At 33.2% G+C, this 19909-nt stretch overlaps 2 protein-coding genes across 2 annotated transcripts; both read left to right on the forward strand.

Moving 5' to 3' along the window:
- The first annotated feature begins 1104 nt into the window (after positions 1-1104).
- On the forward strand, positions 1105-1818 carry LOC107420447 (uncharacterized). Its single transcript, XM_016029408.3, has 2 exons — positions 1105-1218; positions 1336-1818. The coding sequence occupies exons 1-2, from the start codon at positions 1171-1173 to the stop codon at positions 1786-1788; spliced, it is 501 nt and encodes a 166-aa protein (XP_015884894.3). The 5' UTR covers positions 1105-1170; the 3' UTR covers positions 1789-1818.
- A 7043-nt stretch (positions 1819-8861) lies between these two features.
- Positions 8862-13246, forward strand: LOC107420448 (leucine-rich repeat receptor-like serine/threonine-protein kinase SKM1). The gene is made up of 4 exons (XM_048476011.2): positions 8862-9016; positions 9163-9202; positions 9434-12220; positions 12584-13246. The coding sequence occupies exons 3-4, from the start codon at positions 9607-9609 to the stop codon at positions 12943-12945; spliced, it is 2976 nt and encodes a 991-aa protein (XP_048331968.2). The 5' UTR covers positions 8862-9016; positions 9163-9202; positions 9434-9606; the 3' UTR covers positions 12946-13246.
- Positions 13247-19909: the final 6663 nt, after the last annotated feature.

A 19909-nucleotide genomic window follows, 5' to 3' on the forward strand; every position in this document is an offset into this window, starting at 1 on the left:
TATATATATATATATATATATATATATATATATGTTGCAAAGTACATTAATTAATATAATTTATGCAAAAGCACTTTTTTAAAAGGATAAAAATTATAAAATTGGGCCGGCCATGATCAGCGATCACCAGTGGATGTATGTAGAAGTAAAGTAGAAATGTCCAATTGCCCATATTCATTGTAAGAAGATGGGACGTCGTTATTCTATTCTTAATTTGTTGAGCTTTATGGTTGGGGGACCGTAATATGTATTCCTAGCCACCACATGATTTGCATGCAGTTTTCACTTCTTTTGGGCTTTTATTGTTATCCATGCTGTAGTCGCTTATTTTGAACCTAATGCATATGTTCCGCCATTAATTTATAATTTAATTAACCAATGCCACTTTCATTTCAACCTTTCTCCTCTCCTTGGATTCAATATTCGATATTGTACATAAACAAAACTTCTAGGTGAATTGAAACTATGATATTAATCTTATCCTTATGAAGGTATACCGATATAGTCTAGTGGCAAAATCCTCCCAAGTATTGATTTCAAATTCTTTTATCCTACCAAAAATAATAATAATAATAAATAAATAATTTTTTTCTTTTTTATTTAATAAAAATATTTTATTAATCAACTAGCTATTAAACTAAATGAATGGCTCGTGAGGATGCATGAGCAAGAAACTGTCTCAAATTCTATACCACTGGTTACACATGCATCAAGTGGCCTTTTTGGTTCTTTCCTTTGTTAATTAAAAGAAAAATTGTAAGTTATCTATGTGCATGCATGATATGTTTCATATGATCATCTCAAATCGTACGCCCTCTTGTTGAGAAAAGCCCTAACAAGTGGTTCAATTTGCATGTCCTCGAAAAGCAATGCTCACGATCTTTTTTTATATTTTTATTATTATTATTATTATTTTTTAAAGAGAACATAGATATATTTTTTTTTTTTTTACCTGTAAAAGACTAAAAGTACTTTCTCAGCATGACGACGGATGAGGAAAAACCCTTTTCGACTAGGAAACAATACCTATCTCAACCTTTTCACAGTTGATTCAATCTCTTTATGAGATTGTTCATCACTCGCTACTCTATTAATTCATTCATTCTCTACAAATTGCTTCGATACCTTCGTGATCAACCATCTATTCATCGTCTTTACAAATATCAAATCATGGCAGAATCACATGTTAAAGAAGTATCAGATTTCTTTCTCGTTATGGTAACTTATCTATATTTTTCTTCTTGTTGCAGTTATAATAATGAATATAGAAATGCATGTATATCATTGAATTTGGTTATAAACTCTCTTTTTGGTGCTTAAACATATATTTATCAGAGTGAAAAAAGACTTCGAAAAGTGGTTTCCGATGTGTCCGTTGAAATACACAGACTCAACAAGGAATCGGAAACCAATATTAATGCCAAAATTGAGGAAGTGATCAAGCAAGCTGAATGTGATTGCTGTGGGCTTAAAGAGGAATGCACTCCGTCCTACATTACGCAAGTTGAAGACTCTTATTCTGGAAAATGGGTTTGCGGACTTTGCTCAGAAGCTGTCAAAGAAAGGATGAAGAGAGCTCCGGAAACGGCAAAGCTAGAAGCTTTGAGATTCCACAGGGATTTCTGTCAGAAATACAACACCACTACAAGGCTGCATCCCAAACTCTCATTGACATGTGCAATGAGGAATATAGCTAAAAGAAGTTGTGAGAAAAGGAATGTCATGGGATTGAAGGCATCCAATTTAGCTCGAAGTAGTAGCTGTGTTCCAAGGATTGATTTCAATTAACAACATCAATGATAAATGAAATTTATAGATTCACAATTTATGATTGCATGTGTTATTTGTTTTCAGAATTTATGCAGCTCTTCTCTTTGTTCACTAATTTGGTCCACGTATATAGAGCCATTTTTTGTTATTAATTATTCATTGAAATGGGTCCAACGGACCTTATACATCCCATTCCTTTATTTGTTGATTTGATTAATTAATTAATTAATTTGTTAATTGCTAATAAAAACTTACATAGTTCTCATGAGTATTTAATGCATACATGAGTTTGGTTGAGCTAGCTAGTTGCTGATAAAATCAAATTGAATTATTATTTTTTTCAAAAATTTAAATTATTAAAAGGTAGATTATCATGCATTTTATATCACCTTAGCAGCATATATGAGTTCAATTGAGCTAACTAGCTGGCACATGAAGCTCTAATCATATTATATATGCAATACTACTATTTATAAGAGATGCTTGGATGATTCATATATATATATATATATATTACGTTAGTAAATAATTCTCTCCTTGCTGATACCATTTTACCGTGTACGTCACTATAAAGCAGATTTCTTTTGTCTTTAAAATTAAGGTCGATACAGTTTTAAAAAATCAATAAATTGAATGAAGTTGATTAGATTGAGCTAAGCTTAATTTGCTTACATATACATAGATTATAGTCCTCAAGATGCTATTTCTTGATGCGACTGCTTTCACAAACAGTGCTGGAAACTTTATTTGCATGCTCAGAATATCAATTACGTTCATAATTAATTAGCAAATAATATAAATTAATAATCATAATTACTCTTACAGGAATGAGCACTTCAAAGTTAAAACTGATAAAATTTCTTCAAATTTGATTAATGCTGAATATTGGAAATAACTTAATTTCTTCAAAGTGAAATTTGATAATAATATGTTTATATATAATCAATTAGAATGTAACTTGGATGTTAAATTAAGTAGCAAGTTGAATTCTAGTATGAGTTAAATTTAATTTACAGTGGACCATAGGTTGAAATTAGGTAAATATTTAAACAAATATATATATGGGCACAATGTTTCTTTCTTGATGAGATGTATAAGGATTTAATAAAGTGAAACAATACATCATAAACATAATACTTGAAATTATGAATCATCAAAACAAATAGAGATGATTAAGAAGATCCAAACACTGATGTAAAAAACTGTCTAGTAAGGCTCAACTTTTTTCAAACCATTGTGAAAATTTTTATTTATTTATTTATTTTTGGTAGAAGATGAAAAACATATGTTAGATATATGAAATAGTTTATATAAGCTTTTTGAATATAGATCAAGTAGCAAGTTTCAAAAACTACGTTTTTTTTTTTTTTTTTGGGATAAACAAGTTTCAAAACTACCTTCAAATCAATTAACAGGGCATTGCAAATCTTAGTTTTATAATTCGCTAGCATTTATATGTAAAATGACCAAAATGGGCACGGGTAAACTTGTAAATTTGGTGAGTATATTAGGAAAAGTGAGCAGTAGAAGAAGAGGCGGCTTTCCAATGGAGCGTTTAACTACTCATGGGCTCAAAAGTATTGTTACCAGTATATGGACATGATATTATCACTGCAAAATAATAATAATAATAATAATAATAATAATAATAATAAAGATTAAGAACAATAACCACTATATAATTAGTTTTAACTACAAAAATAGTTGTGGCTAAAAATATTGTTGGCATAAAATTCATAACTAGAACTTTTTAACCACAAGATTTACACTTTTAAAAACACATATAAATATAACAATAAAAACACATATAAAGAATAAGTAGGCAGTAAAAACACATATAAACATAAAATATACACTTTTAACCATAATAAATATTGTGACAAATAATTAGTTAGGTTTTTTCAGAGTGTATGGAGGAGTTGATTTGTAGAAGCGAATCTTTGTAGCTAGTAATTATTCGTAATATAATGTGCAAAATAAAATTAACTTTTTACCCAAACTGATCAACCTCCATCTGATAGAAAAAGCCCAAATTTTGAAATATAATATTGATTTTAAATTAAGCTACCTTCTCACTAATCAATTCAGTCCTAAATCGACCTATACATTTTTCATATTATTTTAATCCTTGCTTTCGTCCTTCCAAACATTAATTACTAGCAAGCTCTCAATCAAATTCTACACAATCTCCTCTAATGGCCAAGACACCAAAAGTTAAACTTAATTATATCTTCAATAGTTTACACGTCCAAATTCACATAAAAGAAAAAAGTAATAAATAGGGGTAAAAGTAAATAATAATGCAGGGCTAATTTTGTTTAATCGGTTCTTATCTCTTCTTATGCCATTGAGTGGTTAAGTTAGGTTAGTATAAGAGTCTATAGCCTATTGGTAGATATAGGGGTTTTATGTTTGTGACTTGAGTGCAATAATTACTAAACGGGCCCAAATGTTAAATCCTAATCCCAAAGTAGCTCCCCAATTAGCCTAAGTTGCTACAAAATCCCATATAGCACGGGAGTTTCACACGTGCAATCAATTCCAAAGTAGTGGTGGGGATATATCCAAAAAAAAGCAAGGAATAAAACTAATGCATGGACCCCACTCGTTGTAAACTCTTACTGAGTGTGAAATTTGAGTCGTTTGATTGGACTGTTGTTGGCGTCTGATCTCAAATTGTGGGGCCAATCATGTACTAAATTCTTTGCTTCACCGTTCATACAATCAATTTTGGCTCTCAAAAACCGAACCCTCATCGTCCATGTTGACTCGCAAATATATTACTATTTTACCCGCTTTCCCTTTAAACCATGATCATAGAGATAAAACTAAGACATCAAAACTAATTGACGATTAGTACTGGAGAATTAAGAAGGAATTTAGCATTTATATTAGTTAAGTGTGAACGGTTTTTTTATTTTATATATATATATATATATATTTTGTCCATGGTTATATAAAGGACGGGTTAATTTGATGGGAATAGGATAAGCATATTCTAGGGATTTGTATCTAAATATATTCATAGGGGAATGTGACATGATTAATTGGCTTGTGTTGCAGACTAATTAAAGCCAAATTCAAGTCTAGATCAAAGTACATTTTCATACTATCTTAAAGCTAAAAAGAGATTCCCATATTTTAGAAACAGTCACTCATCAAATGCATTGCAACTAAAAAGACCCATATTGAGCCAACATTCAAGATCCTTTTTTTTTTTTTTTTAAATTACCTTTTAGAACTCTCCTTTATCTTTTTTCTTTTTCTTTTGTCTGTTCACATTTTTGGATTCCATGCCAACTTAATCGCAAAAGACAATTATTTATGGGCTTCATGTGGATATATATAAGAGAATATTGATCACTATATTCGGAATCTTCATCAATAATTTGACGAATTTTAATTCCTTTTTTTCTTTTCCCTACACACGAACAAAAATGAAATGAATGTGAAAAAAAAAAAAAATTCCATTTTTAAATTATACGAAGTCTAACAAGGGAAGCCCACCATACAGAACCCATGTTAGCCACAATCTTAGTGGACCTTTTGCGCCCGACATTTTATATTTTGGAGTTAGATAAATTTATTGTTTATAAAAGAAGAGAAAAAAGAAAGATGATGATCATACAAAGAAGTGCCAAAGTTTGCATTAATAGTCATAAAAACAGGCAAAGTATTAATAAAGTTTTGGCTAAGTGATCGAACTGGACCACTAACTAAGAACATGAAGCCCTACAAATTTCAAAAGAGATAGAGACCCTTATTCAAGGGATTGGGTCGGTTCCACGTCATGCATACCTCACTGAATGTATCAGAAAACAATTGACTAGATAAAAATTGAAACTCAATTCTAAATTATATATATAGATATTAATAAATTATAAAAGGCATACGTAATTATCGAAAAGTGCAAGTACATTTATTTGTATAAGGACAATGAAAGCACTAAACCTTGTTTTGGATCTGAATGCTTACAGCCTATTGGCATAAATTAACTTGTCAATATTATCTATAAAGGGCATGAACAGAATCAACAACCAATTATACACATTTTTTAATGGATACTAATATTTTGTGTATATATATGGTACCTACAAAATCATATCCAAGTAGTGGTTTACAGGGAAGTGAATCAATTTAGACCAATTAGTTGCTGATAGAGTTTTGTTGATGATGGAGCATTTAATGTATACACATAATAAATTAGTAAGTGATATGCTAAGTTTAGTTGCAAGTGCTGAAGTTTGTTTTTTTTTTTTTTTTTTTTTTTTTTTTTTTTTTTATTGTCAAATTTTTAACATGTTAATTTCTGAGGTTGCAAAGAACAAACAATAATTTCAAGTAGGTAGTACGGAAGACCATAAAGTATAAAACAAGCCCAATAGGATCAATTCGAAATTGGAAGCCATTTTCTATGACTAGTCGTGTTTGAATTAGTGCGTGACAACCCGAGGCCCAAACGTATTCTCCAACTTGCTCTCCGATTCATTATTTAGCGGCATCAAGTTAAACCTCTTTGTTTAATTTTAGCATTTTGGCATAGCTTTGCCAGTTCGATACGTATGAAAAGCCACTAAGCAGGGTGTTATTTATATTTCTTCTAATTATTTTTAAGGGAATATCCAACTAATTTCTTTGAGGATGTACAAATTGTGAATCTTAGAAGCAGATTATTGGCTTATTAACTTATTTTCATCGCTAATAAATCCATGGTTGTAACCAATTAACTATGAATAATTGTCATTTGTACATATGATCTACCGTACCCTAAAGCAACTAAATAGAATTTTCTTTTTATTCCAAATGGCCCCCATTTTGCATATATAGTGGGATCGATGGTGACACCCATCCACGCATATTGCAGCAAAATACTAGCCCTTTTTTTTTTTTTTTGGGTTAATTTTATATACTATATGCACATTCCCCAGTAATATCCAAAAACGAAGGTACTATTATAAATTACGCAAATGGTACTTCCTCTATATAGATTCTTAAAGAGCTTCTTTTTCAGCAACGTATTATAATATAGTAGAATAATTTATCACCCTCACATTTAAATTCATTCTGTAGGCCTAACCACATATATATAATATATATACAATCCGTATTGATCTGTTAGCTTATATATATTAAATTGATATGGTATATATATAAAGTCTAGGGTTCTAAAGAGGTGGGGAAAGAGGGGTGAGCGTGGAGAAGAGAATTGTAAAACCCTAGAAAATGGAGATGAGCAAAGCATGCCGGGTATGACAAAGACCACACACTGTATATTCCTTCGAGAAAGAGACGGTGGGTCCCACAAACCACACAGACGAACAATAGAGAAAGACAGTGTGCGCACGAGCATTAGTGAGTAGTGTATGTAACGTAAAGACCACCCACTTTTTCTTTTTATTCTTCTTTCATCCTCTTTGCCTTCTTTCTCTCTCTCTCTCTCTCTCTCTCTCTCAGCCCCACTGTTTCTTCTTCTTATTCCTCTTTGCCTCACTTGTAACTCCTTCTATATGTTAAAGCTTTCTCTCTCTAAAAGTTTCCTTTTTCCTCATCTTTTCTCACTCTATACAGAGGGAGAATCCAAGATAATAATATAGAGTCCAAACGAAAGGTGCTAAAGTATATTTGCTTTTTTTCTTTTTTCTTTCTATTTTTATTTTATTTTTTATACATGCAGAGTGGAAGTTTGTAATATTGCTCTTAGACTTGATTGCCCTTGTTTTTGCATTCAAATTACTTGTGATGCCCAAAGTTCCATTTATTCCAGCATGTATGAGAAAAGCAAGTGTGAAGAATAATCTAAATTTAATAATTTGTCATAATTCTGTCTGACAAAGTTAATTGTATAAAAACAACCAATGACAACACATAGTTAAGATGCAATAATGATTAGTCAAATTCCAACTAAGCCTCACAATAGAAAATGAAATGAAATATATTATTATTTATTATTATATTATTATTCTTTTGATCAAAGGAAGAGATTTTGGGTGGGAAGCATCTGACTCTACCTGTAAATTTTGTGCAACCATAAGCACGAACGTACTCAGTAAAATAGACTTACATCAATTTGGATTTAGTACGTAAGACTCTAGTTTTAATTTCTTTTTTTTTTTTCAAATTAATATTTAGATAACAGAGATTAAAATTAAACTAAATTTCTAAAAAATAACAATTAATTATTTATAACATTTTGCTGTTTAGTACATAAAACATATTTAAATTTTGTAGAATTAAATCTCTTCTCTATATATATAAGGAAGAACGAGAAATCTTATGTTCCTTTTTTCCACACTTTCGGGATATAATCTCACCTTAATTAAAAACAAAAGTTTTTAATTTGCTTAGTTTTCTTTATCTCCTTACTAACGTTTTTAAAAAATAACAATAATAATGATAATTAGATAATATTACATTATTGGGACGGAAATGCAGGTAGAATAAATAGGATAGAATGGAAACATATGATGAAATATATAGTCTGTATTCATTTTATATTATATCATACTAATTACTCATCAATAATATGCTTATTGTGGCTATTTATGATATTGTAGTTATTCTCGAGACAGCACATGCTTTGGCTTTTATGAAAGAGCAATTCTAATTCATAATATATGTACATATATATTTTTGACTGAGAGTTCATTCATAATTATGTTAGCAATTGACATCTTTTTGTATTGTTGACCAAAAAAATAAATAATAATGGTAATGGAAAAGGATATTAATTGAGAGATCTTTCCAAAAGCAAAGCAAAAGTTGAGTCTCATACTTGTAAATAAGTACAACTTCGAAGGCATACATCTATATATCCACATGCTCTCTTATTTCATATAAAATTTTGAACTTTTTCAACGATAACAGAAAATCCTTGTCACTATATCCCAAGTGAGTCAGTCAGTCAGTCAGTCAAAAGAGCATTTTGCTAATAACCCGACAAAATCCGACGCTTTTCCAACATCTGTCCCTGTTTCCCTTTCAACCGTTCGTGTTCAAACAACAATTTCTAAAGAAAGTCAAGGTGCACTCTCGTAATTACCTCCTAATTCTCTGTCCATTTCCACACCATTGATTTTCCCCATCTATTTAAACACTCAAGTCTCTCACTCTTTCACCCTATACTTTCTCCTCCAATACAACAAAACCTCATTCTTAAATTCCTTGTCTTTCAATCCAAGTTCCATTTAGACGTTATAATTCCTCATAATCGTTTGAATTCTCTCACAACCTTAATTATGAGAATTAGGTACGTGCATAGACATTTTACCTAAACTTTTATCACAATTTTGCTCTTTTACCTCGATTGGCAATATTCTTTCATCAACTTATAATGCGTGTAATTATGCCTCTCTCTATATATCAATCATCTAATTTTGTTTCCATCTGCTGCAGGATTAAAGTAATTAATCACAAATTCACTCAAACAATTATGGTAAGTTTTGTGTTTCTGGATTTATATATATATATATATATGTATATATTTATATTTTTGTTCAGTACTTAGTGTTGATCTCTGAATGAATCATTGTGCATCAAGGAAAAAGAAAAAAAGACGTAGTTATTCCATGTGATAAAGTAGTTATGATTATATTGCACACTGAAATGAATTCCTTGCCATGTATATAATAATCTGTTTTTAATATTTGTTTAATTTTTCTAACAGTTTGATAAGATCAGAGAAATTAATTGAGACGACCTAGACTTTCGGTCTGAGAAAGAATGATTTAGCCGCTGGAAAAAGAAAATCTATCCGTCTGTCAGTTATATTAAACAACCTACACACTCTCTCTCTCTCTCTCTCTATCTGATTTCAGCTTTGTTTATAACGTGGATGTCATGAAAGCAAACTTTGAGCTTAAAATCATGGCCAAGAGAAGAACTCATCAATCATGTCCGATATTGTTCATGTCCATGTTGCTCATCTTCTTGTTCGCAAACACATGCGCTTTGCATGGTGATGATGATGATGATGAACTCCACCTTCTGTTGTCATTCAAAGCCTCCATCAATGATCCTTTACACTCCCTCTCCGACTGGAATCCTTCTTCCAATGATTTTTGCAAGTGGCAAGGCATAACCTGCAACAGCAACACGACGTCATCGCGCATAAATACCGTCGAGCTCTCAGGGAAAAACATCTCCGGCAAAGTTTCAGCTGCAATTTTCCAATTTCCGGGTATCCAAACCATCGATCTTTCAAGCAATCAGCTGAGCGGTGAACTTCCTTGGGAGATGTTCTCTGTGTCTTCTTCGCTTCGGTTTCTGAACCTAAGCAACAACAACCTCACAGGTCCAATCCCGAGCGGCTCCATTTCCCACTTGGAAACACTTGACCTCTCCAACAACATGCTTTCGGGTAAAATTCCTCCACATATCGGGTCGTTCTGGAGCCTCAAGTTTCTCGATCTCGGTGGAAATGTTTTGGTGGGAAACATTCCCACAACTATAACGAACATTTCTGGGTTGCAGTACTTGACCTTGGCTTCCAATCAACTAGTAGGTCAAATTCCACGCCAACTGGGAGTTATGAAGAGCTTGAAGTGGATATACTTGGGCTATAACAATCTCTCGGGTCCAATTCCCATACAAATCGGAGAGCTGAATTCGCTGAATCATCTCGACCTCGTTTACAACAACCTCACCGGAAACATCCCCGACTCCATTGGAAACCTCACTCAGCTTCAGTATCTCTTCCTCTACAAAAACAAGCTGACCGGTTCAATTCCTCGGTCGGTTTTCGGACTCAAGAAGCTGATTTCTCTGGATCTTAGCGATAATTTTCTGTCTGGTGAGATTCCTGAGGCTATAACTCAGTTACAAGAATTGGAGATTCTTCATCTTTTCTCCAACGGCTTAACCGGAGAGATTCCAAGCGCTTTGGCTTCACTGCCTCGGCTTCAAGTGCTTCAGTTATGGGCTAACAAATTGTCTGGTCAGATTCCGAAAGATCTCGGGAAGCGAAACAATCTCACTGTTCTAGACCTTTCCACCAACAGTCTCACCGGGAATATACCCGAAAGCCTATGCGCTTCGGCTAGGCTTTTTAAGCTCATCTTGTTCTCTAATTCTCTCACTGGCTTTATTCCAAACAGTTTGAGTACCTGCAACAGCTTGCGGCGAGTTCGTCTCCAGAACAACATGCTTTCCGGAGAATTATCACCCGGATTCACGAAACTGCCACTGGTCTACTTCTTGGATATCTCGGCCAACAATCTCTCTGGCAGAATCGATGCTCTGAAATGGGACATGCCTGGGCTCCAAATGCTAAATATGGCGAGCAATAAATTTTTTGGAAACTTGCCGGAGTCATTCGGCAGCGACGTGATCGAGGACTTGGACTTGTCGGATAACGGGTTCTCGGGTCAAATTCCTACCGGGTTCCGAAACTTAGCGGATCTAATGCAATTGAAGTTGAGTCACAACAAGCTTTCCGGTCCAATTCCCGAAGAATTGTCATCATGTGAAAAGCTCGTGCTTCTTGATGTCAGCCACAACCAGCTCAGCGGCCAAATCCCGGCTCGTCTCTCCGAAATGCCGGTTCTTGGGCTTCTAGATTTATCGGAAAACCAACTGTCAGGAGAAATCCCGAAGAATTTAGGCGGAGTGGAATCCCTCGTTCAAGTCAACATTTCTAACAACCACTTCCATGGAAGTTTGCCGTCTACCGGAGCATTTCTGGCCATAAACGCCAGCGCGGTGGCCGGCAACGACCTCTGTGGCGGCGAGGCCATGAGCGGTTTACCACCATGCAAAAGCAGAAGCTTCAACCATCCGACGTGGTGGTTTTTAGTCTTTTGTTCTCTACTGGCCGCTGTCGTCGTTGCTGTCGCAGCCGTTGGTTTCGTCTTCGTTCTCCGGCGGAAGGATCTGGAGCTCAAAAGAGTTGAGAACGAAGATGGCATTTGGGAAATTCAGTTCTTTGAGTCCAAGGCTTCGAGATCTATCACCATTGAAGATATCTTATCGTCGGCTAAAGAAGGAAATGCAATTGCAATGGCGAGAAACGGCAGCGTTTCGTATAGAGGAAAATCGGTTCTAAATGGAACACAATTCGTTGTGAAGGAAATGAACGATGTGAATTCCATTTCGCCGAGTTTTTGGTCTGAGATCGTACAATTCGGGAAGCTTCGTCATCCAAACATCATTAAGATGATCGGGATATGTCGGTCCCAGAAGACTGGGCATTTGGTTTACGAGTATTGTGAAGGGAAGCTTTTGAGTGAAATTCTAAGAAATTTGAGCTGGGAACGACGTCGTAAAATCGCAACGGGGATTGCCAATGCCCTGCGGTTTTTGCATTGTTATTGCTCGCAGAGTTTCGTTGGTGGACACGTGTCACCGGAGAAAGTTATCGTCGATGGGAATGATGAGCCTCGTCTCTGCTTGACACTTCCCGGGCTGGTCTGCACGGACTCCAAAAGTTTCTCTTATTCTGCATATGTTTCTCCAGGTAACTAAATGTCTAATTTTTTATTTAATTAATCTCTTTAAACTTATTAAAACTATGTTGATTTAGGCAGTTTTTAATTATGTCTGTATAACGTTGGAAAACTCTCTAGCGTGCTTTAATTAGGATTAATCAAACATCAAAGATATGGCTTAATTTATGTAATTATGTTAAATTTTAAGTGCCCAGATTGGATTAATTTTATATTATGTGCTGTTGGTGGTGATAAATTATGTTTTATTAAATTCCATGTGAAAAGTCAACATATTTGTCACCCTTTTTTTTGTTTTTTTTTTTTTTTTGTTTTTTTGGGGATATTCATGCGACCATATTACACACTAATATGGAGCCTCCTGTATTGTGCAGAAGCTAGCGAAGGTGGCATAACGGAGAAGAGCGACATATATGGATTTGGGCTAACCCTGATCGAACTACTGACCGGCAAAAGCCCAGCGGACACGGAATTTGGTGTGCATGAGAGCTTTGTTGAGTGGGCCCGATACTGCTATTCAGACTGTCATCTTGACATGTGGATTGATCCTACAATCAGAGGACACGCGTCGGATAATCAGAACGAGCTCGTCGAGACCATGAATATAGCCCTTCACTGCACTGCAGGCGATCCCACCGCAAGACCATGCGCAGATGAGCTATACAGAACTCTACAATCTGTTCTCAGCAGAGGCTCTTGCATTTCCGGCCTAACACTATCTTCTAAACCTCTTTAATTATCGTCGTCCAAGGATTTTATTTTATTTTTGCTAAGGTTTTCTTAATTTTTCAACTTTTTTTTTTTTTTTTTTTAATTTTTGGTTGATATAACATAAGGTGTTTATTAATTAGCACCTTATGTTGTATTGGATATGACATAAGGTTTTAATTGATTGTTACTCAAATGTTTTGTTTGATGCTGGTATGTTTGACATGCATACTACTTCCCTACGTGTGTAAAAATGTAGATAAACTAAATTTCTCCTTTACTATACATATATATTTTTTGGAGGCCGTTAATGCCATTTTATATAGAAATTTACTTTTGCTTAAAAATAGTATCAATTTGTGTAATTTTATGTTTTTTTTCTTCTAACGTCTAACCAGCATTCCATTTGAAGTTTTTGTAAATGGCATTCCAAAGTGTTGTCATACTTACTCGTTATCATTCTAACCTACTTCGGAATTTAATGCTCAGTTAGCTAACCATGCTGTTATTGAATTCGTATTTCATACATAAATATATTTAGCAGTTGGTGCTAAGTTAAAATTTTGTTGCACTATAATAATTTGATAGTCGTTCAAAATCATATCCTGCTTACCCTAGCCATAACTTCATTGAATTACATTTATAATTCCAACTTTTACCGGCAAAGCAATATGTAGTACAAAGAAAATTTCAATTAATAATTACAACTATTGATATGTCTTGGTTGGCTCATCGACACGTTTTTTATTGTTATTATTATTGTTTTTATGGCGGTAATTAATCACCATCACTCATGTCCTTTTTGTCGATTGAGCAGAGTTTTTTTCTTCTTTATTGGTTTTCTCTTTTTCCCTTTTTTCTTTCCATTAGAAAAAAAGAAAACGATTACTTATAGAAACATAAAAAGCAGGAAATTCATACGTGTAGCAGTAGCACATATTCAAGTTTTTCAATCAGTTATATTTTGGACCTAACCTTGGAATTGCGTGGGCAAAGAAAACATGCTATATTTTTGTTACCAAATGACTGGATATCCCACTAAGATCGCTCTCTCACAGCAGACAAGTGGGGAAGTGAAAGTTGAAATATTTCTTGGCTTCTTGCAGACCTATGTGGTCTATTGTCTTTGGGCTAATATATTATTTTCAAATACTATTCCCTCTCGTGCTCTGCTTTTCCTTCCATTCATGTTCATATTTGGTTTAACCTTAAACTTTTATTTTACAAATATGCTTTCCTAATTCTTACTTTTGCAATTCCATTATGACAGGCCTTGCTTTCATTTCCAGTAGAATGGCTTCTACGTAATGTTATGAATTATGATCATGAATTTCTCTGTGTAGTGATCTTTCTTTGTCAGAAATCAATCTGAATCACTATCAAATCGTTTCATGGCAGTTCCATAATTTCCCAGAGGCCCAACCTTGCAGTAATACTGACCTTTTCAATTAGCTAGGCTCACTGAAGTGAACAAATGCTTTTCAATCATATATTATATATTATATGAGACACTCCACAATTTCCACTTTTTCTATTTTACAATGGGTGATATTCCCATAAGTGGATTTCTCTCTTTATATATTGTTGTGAATAAAAAGTAAATAATAAAACCATTTGAGAGGGCTTGAGTTCCAATCCCCCCTATCTCAAGATCAAAAAAAAATAATGGCCATTTCATATGCTAGATGGATGATATCTAAAGCATGACAATTCGATTAGATTAGATCTAATTAAGAAAGTGTTTGTGTTAATTCGGTTTCTCTTTTTTTGACTAACTAAAAGTGGATGCAAAGAACCAAGACAAGTGATTTAGCACTAGTAATTGCGTGTATGATTTAATTTAGTTGTTTTAATTGTAACACAAAAACCAATAAACCGAAAGCTGATCCATATAACAAGATAGATTTATATCTATATATTTCACAGTATCCACAATTAACCAGGCATACATGGGTAAATATATGTTATAGTTTTATATCTATATATTTCACAGTATCCACAATTAACCAGACATACACGGGTAAATATATGTTCACCAACTTACATGGGATTAATGCCCAAAACCCACATGGTCTTTTTGTGTGGTTGAGTACTAGTAACATTGTGTAATGTATACCAAACAAAAATAGAAAGTATAAAAGATGAGCAAAGCAGATATTGAAGCTAGCAAAGCAAAAGCACATGAGATTAATGTACGTGACACTTTATTTTCTTTTTCTTTTTTTTTCCCCCTAATTTTCTCTAGTATTATTACTCATGTTAGGGAGACCATAGCAACTGAACGGTCTTGATCTGTGAGTTAGGTCAAATAGCTAGCCAACAAGAGCACTCATGCTGCAGAGGGGGGACCACTGTTGCTAATATCTGATAGCAACATGATACTGTTTGTCCTATTGTCGGAAAGAGCTTTCTTTTTAGGAATTTAAACAAAGACCAACAACTAGTTTACAATCCCAAAAGCTGCATCTAAATAAAGCTTAGCTTAATATCAATTAGAGTACAAGTCTGAAGAAGCAAATGTGCTTCCTTTATGCTTTATTACTCACATTTCAAAGACCTCTCCTATCTGCCTTTTTCCCTGCAAATAATAGTCAAAAGGGTTTTTTGGTTTTGTAATTACATAACACATTCTGAATTTTGTTTTTGTATTTAATTTCTTGTTCCCCATGCCTTGTTTGAGTTCAAGGGGTTTTTGGTGTTTGTGTTTTGAAAGTTGAGAAAATACCTAAGAGCTGTGGCCAGTCTAATTGGTGGATTTTAAGAAGCTTTTTTAGTTTAATTTCTTATACATAAGACTGGTCCATCCTTAGCTTTTCGAGTACTCATGAGGCAACTTTGAATCTGTTCCTCATTTCACATTAATTATGAATGGTTAATCAATACTAATCCTCTTTATTAAAACTTAATATGAACGCGAAATTAATCATCTCCAATCATGCTATATATCTGCATTAGAAATTTATACTTCAACATTTCAATTTGGAAATGCTTAACTAATAAGAAAAAGTAGGCAGACAAAAGTACTGCGAATTTATTTAATAAAACGATGTCCTGTATGCTAATTTGCATGCTTAAGCACTAAACTTGAACCGCTTAAGTCAAAAGCAGAATGTTTAAGATTGGGATCTTGCCAACCAAGATTTTGGCCACAACCTTTCTTGTGACATACTTTTCCTTCTACGTTATAATTATGGTGCTAAGCGTTTTTTTCCTTATCTGCCATTTCTTATTCTCTGCTATATATCTAAGTAATAATGATGGAGGTGACAAAGAATCCTTTATCTTTTTTATTTTTATTTTTTTGTTGTCATTGTATCAGAAGTCATAAGAGCTTACAATGGTTAGAAGATTCCATTCTAAAGATGAGTCTAAACATATAAATCTAAACTAGCTGACATTTTAAGGAGCGAACCAGCTAAGAGTTGCTGGCAAAAAGGATGTGATATATTTGAAGTGGGTTATTTTCATCTTAAAAGCCTCAAGATTTACAATCATAGTCCTTGGAGACCATGCAAAAGTCTCTTTGGCTTCTTTCTTTGCATTCAAAAAGCTCCTTTTTCATACCCCTTTTTTTTTTTTTTTTTTTTTTTTAAAGATTTTGGAGAGATGTGGAAGGGGGAAGAGGGGGGAGTGAAAAAGGTTTTCATGTTTCTAAATTTTTCTTTCTTTCTTTCTTTTTCCCTTTTTTTTTTTTTTTTTTTTTTCCCTTCTTCCTTTTGGGATACTTTTTGCAGATCAGAAAAACAAACATGGTAAATGTATATTTCTTTCAATTAAAGCATGGTGGGTTTAGTGTTTCGAATTTTAATGTAATAAATAATAATTGGATACACGTGCATCCCCATCACATATCACCACAACAACCCACTTAACACAATTGGTGGAGTTTAATTTGGGAGAAAAGAGAAGTGAGCAGGATTTTTTTTTTTGGGTTCCTGGTTGACTGAGGCACTACAAATTTTGTGAAGAACATTTATTTTCTTTTTCTTTTATTGTTCAAGTTTGATAATTTCACACACACCAATGAAATGGATTATGAAAAATCCAAATTACAGATTATATATCTCCACAAAATAACTATTACAAAAAAAAACCTTTTTTATTTTTATTTTTGGGTGCTATAATTATAATTTTGTTAAACCATTTTAATGTGATATTTTTGGATTGATGACACAGAATATTATATATACTCCAATAAATGTGTCAAAATAAGCCTCAAATTGGCTAACTCTGTGAATTTTGCCTCCGTTCAAATAGAGAGTCAGAAATCAAACTGTCTCGTCCTAAATGAAAAAGTTTGTCCAAAAAGGCTCCTGGGCCTGGCTTCTTTTCACTGATATAATGTTTCCATGTAACTTATACTTAGTTCATAAACTGTACGTTTTTGGATTTAGGCGAAAGCAAAAGTTGGTTTCTGATGGAGTTCCATTGATTTTGGGTTTAATGTATATGAGAGAATATGCTCATGGTCTCCGGTATTAATTATTTGCTGCTAAAGCAAAATTGTCTACGCGCCCTTTAATGTAAAAGGCACTTTTATGCATACATATTGCTTTCTACCACCCAAAATATGTTATTGACCAAGAAAACGGAAGGGTCATATCTTTCTTATGTACCCAACATAATATTTTGTCTGGCTTGTAAAAATTAAATTACTAGTTAGTTATTCTCTGCAAAACCGCAACTGGATGATCCTATATATAAGAAACTGGAAAAATTTAGAGCACAAATGGGACCCTGAAAGAAATTTCGAAATTAAAGAAAGTAGAACCAGAATAATTAGATTTGACCATTTGGAGCAGCATGAAATGGAAATCATATGGATACAGATGGTTCAATAAATGGAAATATGATATATGGGGATAGGAGTGGATTGTTGACTGGAATTTGAGTTTGAGAGTGGATCTGTAGTCCGAGTAGGTGAGAGAATTCGTAATTCAAAATTGGAGTTAAAAGAATCTACACTTTTAGAAAATTCTAATACCTTTACTACCCAATGATGGATAGCAGAGTTAGAGTAATCATTTTCATTGAAGGTTTGAGTACCATCAATATGTTTATATACAACATCTCTCAAAACTCATTATCTGTCATAAAGCTTGATGAGCACCCAAATGTGGAATGACTATTGTTGAAAATTCCATTCATAATCTAAGACAGACCCCCACCCCCCAAACCAAGAAAAAAGAAAATAGATAAATAAGTGCTTGTTGTAGTGGAATCATATCAAAGTGTCAGTCTTAGATGGGGTAAGTGATGGTGGAAGGAACACTTGCTGATACATAGAATGGTTCGGATCTTATCCGTTGGATGTGTTTTTGGGTATCAAATCCAAGGATTAGTAGCTTATGAGGGGAAAATAGATGATGCATATCATATCCCATGACTGCATATATATTTGTGCCAAGATTATGACATATCTCTGGAAGAATGACCCTACATGTCCTCAAATCGTATTACAAGATGCTTCTCCCACATTTCGAAAGTTTTTTGAAAGGACAAAAAGATATTAAAAAGAGAGAGATAGAGAAAGTGTGTGCGAGTCCTATTCTGAATTTAAATATATGCAAGAAGGACTTGTTAAATATGGTAAGGTGGTCGCCAGTAATTAAAGATTTTTTTCTGATAAATTAAAGAGGCAAAGACAAAGAAAGCTTATCAATCTGATTCTTAAAATGCTTCATGTGGATTATTACTTCTTTAGTTAATAGCCTAAATAACAATGACAGTATGTATATTAACTCCAGTTTTTATGTGCAATGGAGCTAGAAAAAAAATTATCCTCCAACTTAAAAAAAATCAATAATGCTAAAGTCTATCAAATTTAAATTCACCAAATCTTGATACAAAATGATTTGGCTTTAACTTATGTGAAAAAAAAAAATTGGAAAATTAAATTAAAGTTTTTGGTGTTGCTAAAGAAAATGAATTAATAACATTAATGTCCCCCCACTCTGCTAGTATAATCTGATAAATTTGAAGTTTGTGTTTAAGTAACCTAATGATAAAAAATCAATAGCAATATTGCCATGGGGTCTATAGATTCATTCATTATGTGTCAAAAAAGGAAGGGGATTGATTGAATGGACAGATTTATGCTTGGTGGCAATTGGCAATAACCACTTTAAATTGAAATAAGACATTGTCGCTGAGTATCAATGGGTCTCCATCATGAGATTGAGATTCCCAATATAAGAATTTAGTTATGCTTATCAAATGCTAGTGAAGCTAATTACGTCTCTCATTATATCTCCATTTAAAAGTTGTTTCATTTCAAAAATTAACTTTTGTTAACCTTTTTTGTTTTGTTTTTTTTTTTTTTTGGTCCCCATTTCTTTTTCTTCACATAAAGAAAAACAAAATCCAAAGTGGGCCGTATGGAGCAAATAGAATATATGATACTTCAGAATATAAAAGATAATGATCATATGGTTCAATATGCTGAATCAAACCAACATTTATTGGCTCAAGTTTTAAAATGAAATTAGGTTTTATTGTGTATTATATTAACATAAATTAAATTTTCCATTTCATGATCTTTTGAAATAGCCAACATGGCAATGATCCAATTACGTAAAACATTTTCATTCCATGACTTGGAAAATTCGAATCCAGAGAAAAGAAGAGTTGCCTATGTGAACAATAACAATTACAATTCTCATAAGTCCACAATATGTTGCAGAAACCGACTTTTTTAAGCGATAAACAATTTCCATTAAGACATTCTTTGTAAAATTAATTGTTATTTAATTAAAATTCCTTTTGTCGTAAAAATGACACAAGTAATAGTAAATGGCACTGCAAAGTCAATTAAAGTACAGGATAGGAGATTTGATGGCTTTCTATTGGCAGCCCACCTTGTTCAATTTTTGAATATAAACCAACTACATCATGTTAAGATTTTCTTTTTCTTTCTCTTTTTCTTTTTCTTCTTTTTTTTTTTTTTTTTTTTGGTTCGTAATTACCTAAGCAGATTTGGGTTTGAAACATCC

Source organism: Ziziphus jujuba, chromosome 5 (assembly GCF_031755915.1).
Source record: "Ziziphus jujuba cultivar Dongzao chromosome 5, ASM3175591v1".
Classification (NCBI taxonomy): Eukaryota; Viridiplantae; Streptophyta; class Magnoliopsida; order Rosales; family Rhamnaceae; genus Ziziphus; species Ziziphus jujuba.

Excerpts from the sequence above, each read along its gene's own strand:
- LOC107420447 (XM_016029408.3), top strand. The coding sequence starts at position 1,171 with ATGGCAGAATCACATGTTAAAGAAGTATCAGATTTCTTTCTCGTTATG. Across the intron at positions 1,219-1,335 it reads CAGATTTCTTTCTCGTTATG|AGTGAAAAAAGACTTCGAAA; the intron begins GTAACTTATCTA and ends TATATTTATCAG.
- LOC107420448 (XM_048476011.2), top strand. The coding sequence starts at position 9,607 with ATGAAAGCAAACTTTGAGCTTAAAATCATGGCCAAGAGAAGAACTCAT. Across the intron at positions 12,221-12,583 it reads TTCTGCATATGTTTCTCCAG|AAGCTAGCGAAGGTGGCATA; the intron begins GTAACTAAATGT and ends TGTATTGTGCAG.